The sequence below is a fragment of the Lithobates pipiens genome, unplaced genomic scaffold, assembly GCF_037356315.1.
Source record: "Lithobates pipiens isolate NorthernLeopardFrog02 unplaced genomic scaffold, aLitPip1_a1.2 Scaffold_10, whole genome shotgun sequence".
NCBI lineage: Eukaryota > Metazoa > Chordata > Amphibia > Anura > Ranidae > Lithobates > Lithobates pipiens.
In genome coordinates, this window is record NW_027507686.1 from 50,106,541 (window position 1) to 50,121,773 (window position 15,233).

Consider the following 15,233-nt stretch of genomic DNA (forward strand, 5'->3'; position numbering starts at 1 on the left):
TTCTTCCGCTTAACCCTTCAGGTAACTGGGTGTGGTGCAATAATTGAGCAATTCACAAAAGTATAATAATCCATAAAAATAAATATGTATTACAGATGATAAGCTAGATAAATACAGCATCATCCCCATCCTTCCAGTCCATGGGTGTCCTCAACTCCCGATTTATAAGCACCTGGAGTAATGACCTTTTTTTTTTTTTTTTCCGTCATATACAGTGCCTTGAAAAAGTATTCATACCCCTTGAAAAATTTCTACATTTTGTCATGTTACAATGAAAAAAAAAACGTAAATGTATTTTATGTGATAGACCAACATAAAGTGGCACATAATTGTGAAAAATGAAAGGAAAATTATAAATGGTTTTAATTTTTTTTTACAAATATGTGAAAAGTGTGGCATGCATTTGTATTCTGCCCCCCCCCCCCCCCCCCCCGAGTCAATATTTTGTAGAACCGCCTTTCACTGCAATTACAGCTGCAAGTCTTTTTGGGGATGTCTCCTAAGTTTTCCGCCACACATAGCGTTTTGCTTTTAGGCCAAAAAAGTAAAATTTTGACCATATCACCTTCTTCCACGTGTTTGCTGTGTCCCCCACATGGCTTCTCACAAACTGCAAACAGGACTTCTTATGGCTTTCTTTCAACAATGGCTTTCTTCTTGCCACTCTTCCGTAAATATTTGTGGAGAACACGACTAATAGTTGTCCTTTGGACAGATTCTTCCACCTGAGCTGTGGATCTCGGCAGCTCCTCCAGAGTTACCATGGGCATCTTGGCTGGTTCTCCAATTAATGCTTTCCTTGCCCGGCCTGTCAGTTGAGGTGGACGGCCATGTCTTGGTAGGTTTGCAGTTGTGCCATACTCTTTCCATATTGGGATGATGGATTGAACAGTGCTTCGTGAGATCTTAAAAGCTTGGAATATTTTTTCAAACTTAACCCTGCTTTAACCACTTCCCGACCAGCGCACGACGATGTACGTCGAAAGAATGGCACGGGCAGGCATATTGGCGTACAGGTACGTCCAATATTCAATGCCGCCCTGCCATTGGGAGCGCGCCGCCGGCGGCGCGCTCCTGCGCTGGTCGGGACCCCCGTGAGTCCGGTCGCGGGACCCGCGGACTCGATCACCGCGGGCATCCCCGCGATCGTCTCACGGAGCGGCCGAATAGAGCAAATGCTGTGTAAACAACATTTGTCTATTCTGCCTAGCAACTAGTGACGCTGATCTCTGCTCCATGTGATTGGAGCAGAGATCAGTGTACACTAAATGAAAGCCCAACCCCCCCACAGTTAGTAACACTCCCCTAGGAACACTTAACCCCTACACTGCCACCCACTGGTTAACCCTTTCACTGCCAGTGTCATTTACACAGGAATCACTGCATTTATATAGCAGTGATTACTGTATAAATGACAATGGTCCCAAAAATGTGTCAAAAATGTCCGATGTGTCTGCCATAATGTCGCAGTCACAATAAAAATCGCTGATCGCCGCCATTACTAGTAAAAAAAAAAATAATAAAAAATTATTAATAAAAATGCTATAAAACTATCCCTATTTTGTAAACGCTATAACTTTTGCGCAAACCAATCAATAATCACTTATTGCGATTTTTTTTTTTTACCAAAAATATGTAGAAGAATACGTATCGGCCTAAACTGAGGGAAAAAAATGTTTTTATATATATTTTTGGGGGATATTTATTATAACAAAAAGTAAAAAATAATGCGTTTTTTTTCAAAATTGTCGCTCTATTTTTGTTTATAGCGCAAAAAATAAAAACCGCAGGGGTGATCAAATACCACCAAAAGAAAGCTCTATTTGTGGGAAAAAAAGGACGTCAATTTTGTTTGGGAGCCACGTCGCACGACTGCGCAATTGTCAGTTAAAGCGACGCAGTGCCGAATCGCAAAAAGTGGTCTGGTCTTTGACCAGCAAATTGGTCCGGTCTGAAAGTGGTTAAACTTCTCCACAACTTTATCCCTGACCTGTCTGGTGTGTTCCTTGGCCTTCATGATGCTGTTTACTAAGGTTCTTTAACCAACCTCTGAGAGCATCAGAGCATGGCTGTATTTATGCTGAGATTAAATTACACAGAGGTGGACTCTATTTACTAATTAGGTGACTTCTGAAGGGAATATGTTCCACTGGATTTTAGTTAGGGGTATCAGAGTAAAGAATGCACACCACACTTTTCAGATATTTATTTGTAAAAAAAAAAAAAATTGAAAACCATTTATCATTTTCCTTCCACTTCACAATTATGTGCCACTTTGTGTTGGTCTATCACATAAAATCCCAATAAAATACATTAACGTTTTTGGTTGTAACATGAGAAAATATGGAAAATTTCAAGGGAATTGAATACTTTTTCAAGGCACTGCATGTTTTCTCAATCTGTGGTAGTAAGTGGCTGCTCAAATTGTTTAGTGCTCACTAAATTTTGCTTGCTACCTTTTGATTCTAGGCATTTGTATGCAGGCCGTTTTTATGACTTGTGTCTGTTAAATTATTTTAAAAAGGAACTGCAGTCTGCTCATATAATTTATAATAAAAAAAAAACATCTTTGCCATTCTGAAGCTTCCCTCCAACCACTTTGCATATTATTTTATATATACTGTGATTCTGTACTTGCCAAAAATGCTGCAGAAATCTCCCTCCAGTAAGTCTGGCTGCAGCCATTTTAACTGTGGGCAGCTGAAGCTTCTACCTGTTCACTTCCTGGATTTAGACAGACACACAGAGGCACACCTCCAGCTCTGCAGCCCTGCAGCTCTCATTGGCACTTTTCTGACTCACCCCTTCCTTACAAACTCTCACAAGAGTGAGAGAGCTGTGCATGATGTCATAAGCCTAGGCCTTTTACCAGACAAGAAACAGGAAGTGGGCTGTATAAGGCATTTACTGGCAGAAAAAAATGTTTTACTATCCAAAGTTTAAACAACAAGGGCAGAAGATTTAATAGATGGAAAATTGAAAAAATGACTGAAGGTCTGCTTTAATCTTTGTAGATTTATTTTGTGGGTTTGGTATTCTGTGAATCAGTGATGAACATGTTAATACTGTATAAATATAAAGCAATAATGGTAATGTGTGAACTCTGCACACACAGAATTCCATATGTCTGTGAAGATTCAATTGACACAGTAGCTAAACATAGCAAGGATGCTGAAAAATGCATCTTTTCTACTGTGCACAATGAGTACTTGTAGTACAAGTATAATAGGGCAGAACGGGTAAGGTAATGAATTTATCTAAAGTATTTACATGGGTCTCCTCTGGATGCTCCCTTTTCTCTGTGCCTATATGTGTAAAAATGGTCATGATATGAGGTTGTGAGCTCTTTCAGGGGTATTGTATTACATAATTTGTACTTTTTTTTTCCAAGTTCGATGTTAAAAAAAAAATATATATATATATATATATATATATATATATATAATATTGGTTGCAAATTGGCAAAAAAAAAAAATCTAATAGAAATAGCAAAAACTATAAGCCCACAATACTGTACCAAATGCTATTAGTCCAGAATGATCAAAAGAATTTAGCTAATGATGGTCAATGCAACAAATCATTAAGTTCCTGAAGGTTCTTCCTGTAGACCTGGGTTGGTCGTAGCTAGCACACAGAAGACAAAAGTGGACAGGAGTGCAGGATCGGATTAAAAAACTGTATCTTTATTAAAACAATAGCAAACTCTTATTTAGACAGCTAGATGTCGATATAGTTAAGTCCCAAGGCAAGCTCGGTACTCATCAATGCCCGCTGAGACTTGCTCCATGTACAACTCTACGCTGCTGTTTTATCTGCTGGCTGGATCATACATTGGGTGGAGGGGCGGCAACGCGTTTTGAAGGGGTTCCTCCTTGTCAAGCACTTGACAAGACCATATCTGCCCTTTCCAGAAACTGAACAATTAACTGGCCCTTGGGGCACTATTGCTTCCACGGACACCACTGATAGGGCTCTATTTCTCCCCCTGATATGTACACTGCGGCATTATTCTTTGCACTGACATCAACAGTGGGGCATTATTCCTCCCCCCCATGAGGTACAGCCACTAGGTTTTTTTTTTTACTCACATTGACCGCTGAGCCTGGGGCATTGTTTACACCCACTCATGCTTGGGGCCCTTTCTAATTCCACTGGCCAAAGTCTGCCCCCTGACTTGGCCTCATCCCCTCTCTCCCCTAATTGGCTGATTGACAGCCATTGGAGCCAATGGCGCCGCTGTTCTGTCTCAGTCAATCGGGAGGAGTATCCTGGATGGCTGAGAGGATTGTGGACATCGCTGGAGAGAAAAGGAGCTCAGGTAGGTAATAAGGGGGGTGCTGGGGGGGGGGGGCTGCTACAAACAGAAGGTTTTTTAATTTTAATGCATTAAGATAAAAAAAAAACTTCTGCCTTTACAACCATTTTAATGATGATGAACTGGCTCTTTGTTTTAGAAAGTTTTACACGCACGCAGTGACTAAACATGTCATGGGACACTGGCCTTGTCCCTTTCTTTGCCATATATTGTGACCATTTATTTTGGATGGACTTTATGATCATGCCATTTGGATCTTGGTGAGGTATAATACAATTTATTCATGATGCATCCTGCTTAAAGCGGAGTTCCGCTTAAAAAATAAATAAGTCAGCAGCTACAAATACTGCAGCTGCTGACTTTTAATAATTGGACACTTACCTCTCCCAGGGTCCAGCGTTGCGGGGGGAACGAAGCCCCGCCCATCTCTCCCTCTCTGCGATGCCGGCAGCACTACTGCGGGCACCCAGCTGTGGCGCTCTGTGACTGGCTGGGCAATCATCTGGGACCTGTGACATGTCCCAGATGATTGCCAAGAGGGAGGGCTGACTTCCAGCTCCACAGAGCCCCAGGCGGAAGTGGGAGCTGAAACTCTCTTTTTAGAGGGTTTCCTCCCCCTCCCCCCCAACAAAGGACATTCCAAATGGGACATGTCAGGGGGTCACCTTCCCTTAAAGCGGAAGTTCTATTTTTGGGTGGAACTCCCCTTTAATGTCACAATCTATTGTTTGAGAAATAGAACTGAGCATCTATGATTTCTGCATCTCTCTTATATTTGCATCTCCGTTCCTGATTCCAAGACTCTATTGTGATTGGGATGGATTTTTCTGTGGCCAGGGTGCAGTGAGAGTTAATGCTGTCCATAGCTAGATGCATTTGTGGTGTTTATACTACATTTAATGTTACTATCACAGAGTATATATTTCAGCATCCGATAGATACTCTGGCTTCACAATGAATTTGTCCAAATCTGCTTTGCTGCCACTGGATGGCACAGTTAATTCATTACTTTTCTTCTTTTGTCTGGTCCAAGTTACTTCCTTCAGATACCTGGGCATGGTGTCGCTCTCACTGATTACTGTTATTTCACTAACAATAGTAACAATATTATTTTGGTTGTAAACAAGGCACTTATGGCCAAAACGCGTTAAAATCTGCTGTACACTATGCTGTGATTATTTTACTAACAATATTATGCTCCTATTACTAAGCTTTCATGATAAAGTTGGCATTTGGACTAGTCTGTGGTTATCCTTGATTATGCTCCAGCCATATTTCCTGCAAAATACTCCAAGGGTCGTGCCTTTGTGGATTTTTCATAAAGTTTTTTTTTTTTTTTCAAATTTTATATTTTTTTCGATTTTTAGAACATTGTTGTGGAGGGATGGGTCACCCAGGATAAATTTGAAACAACTACAAGGCCCCCAAAGATAGTGCAAGAATGTTGCCCTGCCCAACCCTTGGGTGTACTATTTAGTGGCCCAACTGCAGCATATGCGTGGTGGTCTGCAGCTGAACCCTATTCCTCTGTGGATTCCACACTGCCCATGATTTTGATTTTACACACTTTCCAGACCTTCCTGAGGGTTTAGAATCTCTTCACTTATGCAAATCTAACAAATTATATCTGATATATATTTCAATGCACAAGATCTGGAGTAAAGCTACACAACTACAGGGTATAAGGTTTTACCAGTTATGCCCCTATTTGGTGCAATGAGGCCCACCCCAAGCTATTAAAACTACAGTATGTTGCCAAATGGAAAAGTTAGGGGCCTACTCATCTTTGCCATGTTTTCAATGATGGTGCTATGATCGACTTTTCGGACTACAATCTCTAGATTCTACCTCCTAAACTCCATGCATTTTTATTATTTGCAACTTAGACATGCATTGTCAGCCCAAGGGCCATCTGGGCACTGGCATCTATCTCCTACTCCCATCTTTAGCTTAGTGACAAATACCACTACAACTAGAGGATTTATATCACACTGCTATGTGATGCTCCTGTAATCCTATCCTAGAGGATTATTCCTGTAAAGTATTGCACAGAGGTGGGAGAGGGGTGTAGGCATGCTTGAAGGCAACCAATAGGAAAGTGCTCTGAAATCTGTTCAGCTGAGCTCCTTGAATGGAAGGCAAAGACTTTCCCAATAATATGTCTTAATCCATGCTCACTGTACTCCCTCTAAACTACATAAAATAGGGCTTTTGAAGACCTCCCCCTGTAGTAAGTGCCCTAGGGACCATGGTGACCTTTTACACATGCTTTGGTGTTGCCCAAAGCTTCACAGATGCTGGTTGAGTTTTAATGAAACTATAAATTCAGTTTTTCAAATTGATGTAAAATTACATCCAAGCTATACTTTTGGGTAACCTACATAAATATATGATAATTTACTATACTAAAGGGTCTGTTTCTAGAGCTCTATTCCAAGCCAAGAAGCTTATACTACAATATTGGAAATCTGAGCAACCACCAAACACTCAAGAATAACGACCTGTATATGGGCCATATGCTTTGCTTAGAGCGTGTTATTTTCCAACATAGGGGTGACTTTCTAGATTTCAAAAAGAGTGGGATAACTTTGTAATATGCAGGATTCTATGATAAATTTGGCACTCAAATTGCATTGTATACTGTAGTTTACACCTATCTATACTGTCTCTTGTATGCTTTTTTGATATTTTGATTATTTTCCCACTCTACCTTTTTAGTGTAAGCCAAGATGTGGCTGTAATGAAGGCTCTTTGCATGTAATGTGATGATTACTTATCTATCCATTGTTGTACATTTGGTCTGGAAACATTTAATAAACCTTGTTTTACAATGTAATTTGTAAAAAGTATGTGTTCATTTTATAATGATTATTTATGTGAAGAAGGCAAGACCCCTTTTTTGTTAGAGCCTACATCACTGGCTTTGCCTTGTGCTGAGATATGAGATATGAGGATTGAGCTTTACGTCAGGATCTTTTTGAGTTTGCATCGTTGGTGGGCTACTGTAAGAGTGTTTAGTCTCTGGAGGAACTTTGACTAAATATAGACATTGATTATAGCCCCTGTGGCATATCATGTGAATTTACACAATTGCAGGATTGCCTTAAGAGTGCTTGGCCTTTGGGGGAATGTTCACCAAGTATTGGTGATCCTATTGAGTCTGTTGCTCATCATGAAGATGTCCTGCATCTCTAATCCTAGGGACTGCATTGCTCTGCTGGATTAACCTTAAATTCTATAGGCTGTGCTTATTCCTTTACAAAAACACTACATTATTATACTGAAGCAGGCACCCTGCTCTATAGTTATATCTAATACTTAGAAGCATTTATTTGATGCACTATTTGAGTTATATTCATATTTCATATTTTACCTTTTTGTAGTATGTTATAGAGTTGCAACTCTATATTTAATACATATATATTGATAGTGGCCACAGTGATATGTGCCTATTGTTGTGGTGTTTATGTTTAAAAATTTAAAAAGTATGAGCCTATAGGGCAGTGGTCTCCAAACTGTGGCCCGAGGGCTGAATGTGGACTTTTACTTTCCTTTATCTGGCCCTTGGGGCACTTTTTCCTTACACTGATTCAATAAACAATGCCTCTTACTGACACCAACAATAAGGCATAATTTCTGTTACTGACTTCAGCAATGGGGCACTATTTCTCCCATTGACACCCACAATGGGGCACTATTCCACTCACTGACACCAACGATGGGGCACTATTCCTCCCCGAATGCCAAAGATGCACTGTTTAATCCCACTGACCCCAGGACAATTTCTACTCCCCATGGCCACAGTCCGGCCCCTCAAAGTCTGAAGGACAGTAAACTGACCCTTTTTGTTTAGAAAGTTTGGAGACCCCTGCTCTAGGGAAGAATTAATAAGTTGGTATTTTGGATTTTTGTTTTGTTTATTATATTTCTCTATTGATCAATGTATATTTTGGTAAAACACCCAAAGCTGTTATCTATTTGGTTGATGCTATGAACAAATACTTCAAACGTGTTTAAATATTGTCATTTTACACCATTCTTTAAAACTTTCTGAAAAGAACCTATGCTAACTGTCATGTTTCTTATTAGGTTGAAAGGATTGTTGACAAAAGAAAGAGCAAAAAAGGGAAGTGGGAATACCTAATACGATGGAAAGGTTACGGGAGCAGTGAAGACACTTGGGAACCTGACCACCACCTACTACACTGTGAGGAGTTTATCGATGAATTTAATGGACTGCACTTGGGCAGAGACAGGCGGGCCAAAGCCGGCAAGCAGGCAGTGGCTTCAAAGCTCTTAAGGGGGTCTTCTGTTGACAAAATAGCTCACAGGTCTCCTTTCTCTGGCAAAGGACGGGGGGCCGCACAGAAAAGGAGGAGAATACACGCACTTCAAAAGCAGAAGAAGGTATGCACAGCCAAATATAACCCCGGGGACAGATCGACAAAAACTTTAACCTACAGAACTACTCCTAGTGGACTACAAATAATGCCACTGATCAAACCCCTGGAAAATGGGGACCCTAATAATCACACAGAGGATAAGCACTTTGAAAATGGATCAGAGCAGGGAAAAAATGACCTTGAGGATGACAAAGGCACACAAGGTCTACAAAGTGGACTGGAGGACTGTGATTCACCCATAGTCAATGGATTAGGTATGTGGCTGGTTTGTATAATTGGAAAAGTGAGCTGAAAACTGTTCATTTTAAAGCAGTAGGTAGGAGGTTTTTGAAGGATACCTTGGACGGGTGACACGAAGCCTTGCTTTTGTTGTTAAAGTGTTTTTAAAGTCAGAGTAGAATTACTGCCAGCCCCTTGGTTATACTACCACTGACATCAGCTGGAAGGTCAGCTGACAGCTGTGCTGTCCTCTTAGCCCCTCCCGCTGTAGCCCTTAGATCATAGCAGGAGAGCTGCGGGAGGCCACGTTACCGCACAGAGGCGATCTGAAAGAAGGTATTTAGCAGCGTTAGTTAAACAAACATTTACACTGTATAGTATACCTTGGTATAACAGGGGAGGAGATCATACACACACACACACACACACACACACACACACACACACACACACACGAGCTGACAGGCGTGATGACAGTGGCATGTAAACTGACCGCAGTATCATGGATCAGCAGCCATGATTACTGTGGTCAGTTTACATAGGGGGACACAGGAACAGGTAGGATCAGTCAGGTTTTTTTTTACAGCATAGAAAGGTTCAGATTAGACGGCATAAGCACTATACTGTTTAACCTGCTTTAAAGGAACAAGATTTTTTTTTTTTTTTTTAAGGGCTACAACCTCTTTAACTTAGCCCCAACTACCATTCCCTTCTAGCAAACCTGCAGGGCAAAGCAGTATGTTTGATTTAATCCCACACTCCTCCCAAGCAGCACATAATCACCTTTCCATCACTCCCCTGCTGCTCCATTCAGCTGCTGGGAGCAAAGAATTGACCTTGTGCTTCCAAGTAGGGAAGAGAATGTGGCTCATGTGTTGTGACAGTGCTGGACCAACCACCAGGGAGATCATCACATGGAAAGAGTTCTGAGAATGCTAGTTTCATGGCTGTCATGTATGTTGATCATCTGTCATAAATACTTTACAAGCATGTAGCAAGTGATATCTGACGTAAGAATTTTGAGTTTACATACAGTACTTTATTAAGTGATTAGGTCAACAGGACTAGCAGTGGAAGTCTCCATATTTGCCAGTGCAGCAGACCTTAAAGTGTATATAAAGCAAATGCTTCTATTTTTTTTTTTTTATAGATTTTGGAGCAGAGTCGGGAATGGTTAAAATCTCTGTAATTTTTTATTTTTTTTGGGCTGTCTGTGGCCCAGTAAATGCTTGTCCTTGAAAAACAGGACGTGAAAGAAAATCTCAAAGTGAAGGGAATTTCTGTCTTTAGCCCCATACACACTATCAGATTTTCTGCTGAATTTTGTCTTCAGATTGACCAAAGCCATATAATAGAAGGGCCTGCCTGATTGCATACACATTGAAACTCCTAAGGTTTGACCTCATATTATATGATTTTGGTAAATCTGAAGGAATAAATCAGCAGAAAATCTTATAATGTGTATGGGGCTTTAGACAGTTGGAACCATTTGGTAATTTCTCATCACTTTCTAATACTTACCAGGACTTAAGCTGGCCATACACCTATAGAGTATCTGCAGATTTTCTATGGTTAGATGGAAAAAGTGCAACAGATTTCTCCATGTTCGCTAAACTGTGTGGATGGAGGAATCTCCCACTTTTTCCATCTAACCATAGAAAATCTGCAGATAATCTATAGGTGTATGGCCAGCTTAATACAGAGTGTGACAGGCGTTCTAATTCTTCCAAAATAAGTTTTTTGGCTATAAAAACATTTTTTAATGGACACCGAGCTGGACTAGATAGTGTTTTGAATCTCCTTGGAATTCAGTGTTCAAAAATGGTGAGAGGTCCTAAAGACAGTTGTGCTGCTCACACCTAAATCTTCCACTACCTAACTTGCTAAAGCTACCGTGGCAACAAGGAACAAGTATGGATGCTTACATTCAGTAGGCCTTAAAGTATACCTCTCTCCATGCTTAGAACTTTCAACCATTTGCATTTTCTTAACAAGTAGTAAATGAGCTTTAAAAGAAGTCTTCATTAACCTTGGTATCTGCCAGCACTGTGGAGTTATTTATCCTCCAATTTACCGCAGAAACACTGAACTGATTGTTTAATACAGCTCAGCTCCACCTGTCCCCTGTCCTAGCAGTGCACTTAATTTCTAATATAAATGTAGGACAGGAGCCCTCGGAGTGTGAGAAGGGTGAACGGCTGAGAATAATTGGAAGGGTTGTAGGGATTTTTATGTTAAATTTGAGATTGAATTGCTCTACAGCTACAGAGGTTAGTCGCTAAGGTTTTTTTTTTTTTAAAGCCAATGCACTGCATTTTAGGAATCTAAATGACCCTTAAGACCCAAGATTTACCAAAACCATATAATATGAGGTCAAACCTTAGGAGTTTCAATTTGTATGCAATCAGGCAGGCCCCTATACTACATGGTTCTGGTAAATCTGAAGGAAAAAATCATCAGAAAATCTGATGGTATGTATGGGGCTTTATTGTTTGAACACCAGTATGTGGAGAAGTTCAGAAGACTGGTCACCCAGCACACAACTAAGCATCTTAGATGACTGTTCTCCTAAACAGGAAATTGTGCCACTTCAACAGTTAATAGGCAGCATTAAAGTGGTTCTAAAGTCTAATGCCGCGTACACACGACCGGACTTTTCGAGGGACTAGGTCTGTCCGACGGACTTTCGGCGGAGTTCCAACGGACTTTCCGAATGAACGGACTTGGCCACACACAATCACACCAAAGTCCGACGGATTCAAACGTGATGACGTACGACCGGACTAGAATAAGGAAGTTCATAGCCAGTAGCCAATAGCTGCCCTAGCGTCGGTTTTTGTCCGTCAGACTAGCATACACACGAACTGATTTTTTTATCGGTCCGGCGGAGTTCCGGTGGAAAAATTTAAAACATGTTCCATTTCTAAAGTCCGCCGGATTTTTGGCAAGCAAAGGTCCGATGGAGCCCACACACGATCGAATTGTCCGACGGACTCATTCCGTCTGACCTTTGCTGTCAAAAAGTCTGGTCGTGTGTACACGGCATTAGTGTTTTTTTTTGTTTTTTTTACTTTAATGCATTAAGGTAAAATTCTACCTGTTACTTGTTCTTCCCCTCATCCCAAAACACTTACCTGCCTCCTCTCACAATCCAGTGCTATCCCAGCTGCAGCACTGCTCGCCTCTCTTTCTGGCCTCACAGAAGACACCGAGGGCAGTGGGAGCCATACGCCCCCACACACAGAGCCCGGATTGGGAGTGTGCCCGCATGGATGTCTTCATGCTGGCTCTCGGAGGAGAGGCGGAGTGGACAGCACTGGCAGGGATTGGCAAACGAGGAGGTACTGTGCAACATTGTTAGGTAAGTATAACATCTTTATTTTAGTCCTCTCCTGCTTGACCAGTTGAGTTTTCCGATAACCAACAGGAGTTGATTTTGTGCACTGGTGCTCTACATAATGTCAGGATGAAATACTGAAGTACTGACCAGATAGACACTGCTCTGTGTGTGCTGCCAACATTTAGAAATTACACGCATGAAGAAGTCTGTCATGAACACACGGCAGTTTTTTTCTTCTAAACCACCTAGTTTCATAATTCTTGTTCCTTCCAGTAGACTAGATTCCATCTTTTTCCACTTCCTGTAAAAGGTTAAACTTTCTAGCAAAAGTGGCAGTTAGAGTTTGCACAAACCATGTTACACTGGTCATGGTGTTCACAACGGTCAGTTTTTATTGCTATGATTTAAAGTGGTTGTAAACCCTTACAACCAACTTTGACCTACAGGTAAGCTTAGATTAAGGCTTACCTGTAGGTCCAAGAAATATCTCCTAAACCTACATGGTTTAGGAGATATTTGCCGAAAGACAGGCACCGCTGTCTACAGGGATATGCCGCGAGGGGCGGCTCCCGTGCGAATGCGCGGGAGTGACTTCATCGCGGCTTTGCCGAATGACAGCGGTGGAGCGGTGAGACCCACCGAGAAGATGGATGCGCCGGACTACAGGGTACAGCGGTGACTTCGCTGGCTCCTGTGTCAGGTAAGTGACACATAATGGACTACTATGCGATGCATAGTAATCCATTATGCTTTACCTTTGCAGGGAATGAAAGAGGAAGTAAACCCATCAGGGTTTACTTCCTCTTTAAAGCTGGACTAAACCATTCAATTTCATGGTTTCAAAAAACAGTTAATTTCTTGGTAGGTTAGGAATGCTGTTACAGTTGCTTGTTCTCGCAACCAAATTGTCAACCCATCAAATGACTGGTGTCATAACTGATCACATGTGCAGCATCATGGCAGTTGCAGATCAAACAGAGGCCAAGATAGCAGCTTCCTTGGTTAAAAAGTAGGAGGGTTTAGGTCTGCTTCAAACGTGTTTTGCTGTAACTGTCTGAGAAGTGTTAGATAAAGTTGAGCTTTGTTTCTTTAAAACACAAAAAGTGCACAAAAAAGCCCAAACACACCGCTCAGTGCTAAGGATAAATATTTCTCCTTCAAGGTAATAGATGTCTATCAGTCCATTGAAGTAGTTTCAGGTGAGTGAAACGAAAATATTCTTAACCACTTAAGGACCGCTTTACGCCAATATACGTTGGCAGAATGGCACAGCTGGGCACAATCACGTACCTGTACATGGCTCTTTAAGTGCCCAGCGCACTCCCGACCCAATGCTGAGCTTCGTGGCAGCGGGACCAGTAGACCAGATTGCCGCTGGTGTCCCGCGATCGGGTCGCAGAGCTGAAGAACGAGGAGAGGTCTGTGTAAACAATCCTCTCCCTGTGCTTCCTAGTGTGGCTGTCACCGATCGTCTGTTCCCTTTTATAGGGAAGGACAATCAGTGACGTCACATGCCAGGCCACACCCCCCTGCAATTAAAAAAAAACACATAACGTCATACATAACCCCTACACTGCCCCTTAGTGGTTAACTCCTTCACTGCCAGTGTCATTTACACAGGAATCAGTGCATTTAAATAGCACTGATTGCTGTATAAATGACAGTGGTCTCAAAAATGTGTAAAAAATGTCCGATGTGTCCGCCATAAGGTCGCAGTCACAATATTTTACCTATTTTGTAAACGCTATAACTTTTGTGCAAACCAATCAATAATCACTAATTGCGATTTTTTTTTTTTTTTTTTCTTTTTTTTTTTTTTTTACCAAAAATATGTGGAAGAATACGTATCTGCCTAAACTGAGGTAAAACATTTTTTTTTATATTTTTTGGTGATATTATAGCAAAAAGTAAAAATATTGAATTTTTTTCAAAATTGTCACTCCATTTTTGTTTATAGCGCAAAAAATAAAAACCACAGAGGTGATCAAATACCACCAAAAGAAAGCTCTATTTGTGGAAAAAAAAAGGACACCAATTTTGTTTGGGAGCCACGTTGCACAACCGCTCAATTGTCAGTTAAAGGGACGCAGTGCCGAATCGCAAAAAAGGGTCTGGTTCTTTGGCTGCAATGGTCTTAAGTGGTTAAGGTGATAAGAGTTAATCAATCCCTGTACGAAACACCAGGCTTGTCACCACATGAGTAGAAAACTCTCCGCTTTGGGATCAAACTCACCAGAAATCTGTTATAATCAAGAATCCAAGATATATCTTTGTATTTCCACTTCACAAAGTCATCCACTGATTATCTGTGTCTGTTAGGTATGGACAGCTCCAATGTATCAGGGTCCCTGAATGTAGTCAAAAACAGAAGCCAGGGTTAGGAAGCCAAAACGGATAATCAGATGAGCCAAAATCAGGGAGCCAGGAATCGGCGTAATCAGACGCTAAAGATCAGGATCAGGAACCAGAAGAAATGTCAGCTGGGCAAAGTCAAACAGGAACACAGCAGAGACCCACTGGATATGTTGACCAAGGCAAAGGCCTGTATTTGTTTCTTACTTAACACCTTTCCGACCGGCCTATAGCAAAATGACGGCCAGGCGAGGGGTTTCATTGTTGTGACTGGGTGTCATATGACGTCCATCACAACATGCTTCTCATGCGCGCCCCGGGGGCATGCAGAGCAGCGATCAGTGGTGCAATGTGTCGCTCCGACACACCGCATCTCCAATCATGGTAAAAGGCTATAACGTAGGCTCTTTACCATGTGATCAGCTGTGTCCAATCACAGTGTAAATAAGGAAGTGCTGGTTATCGCCATTCCTCTATTCACTTTGACAGTGTAGAAGAGAGCCGATAAGCGCCTCTCGTGAAGGGGGTCTGCTCTTATAATCAGTGCATTGATTATCAGTTAAGTCCCATCAGTGATGCCCACCTGTGGTGACAATAAGTACCT

The 15,233-nt window shown here is 41.5% G+C and overlaps 1 protein-coding gene across 1 annotated transcript in view; it reads left to right on the plus strand.

The window, feature by feature from the left end:
- Positions 1-15,233, plus strand: part of CDYL2 (chromodomain Y like 2) — a 153,391-nt gene that overhangs the window by 73,783 nt on the left and 64,375 nt on the right. Inside the window, exon 2 of the mRNA XM_077454563.1 lies at positions 8,405-8,972. Within this exon, the coding sequence (XP_077310689.1) occupies positions 8,405-8,972 (568 nt within the window). The remainder of the gene's footprint in view (positions 1-8,404; positions 8,973-15,233) is intronic.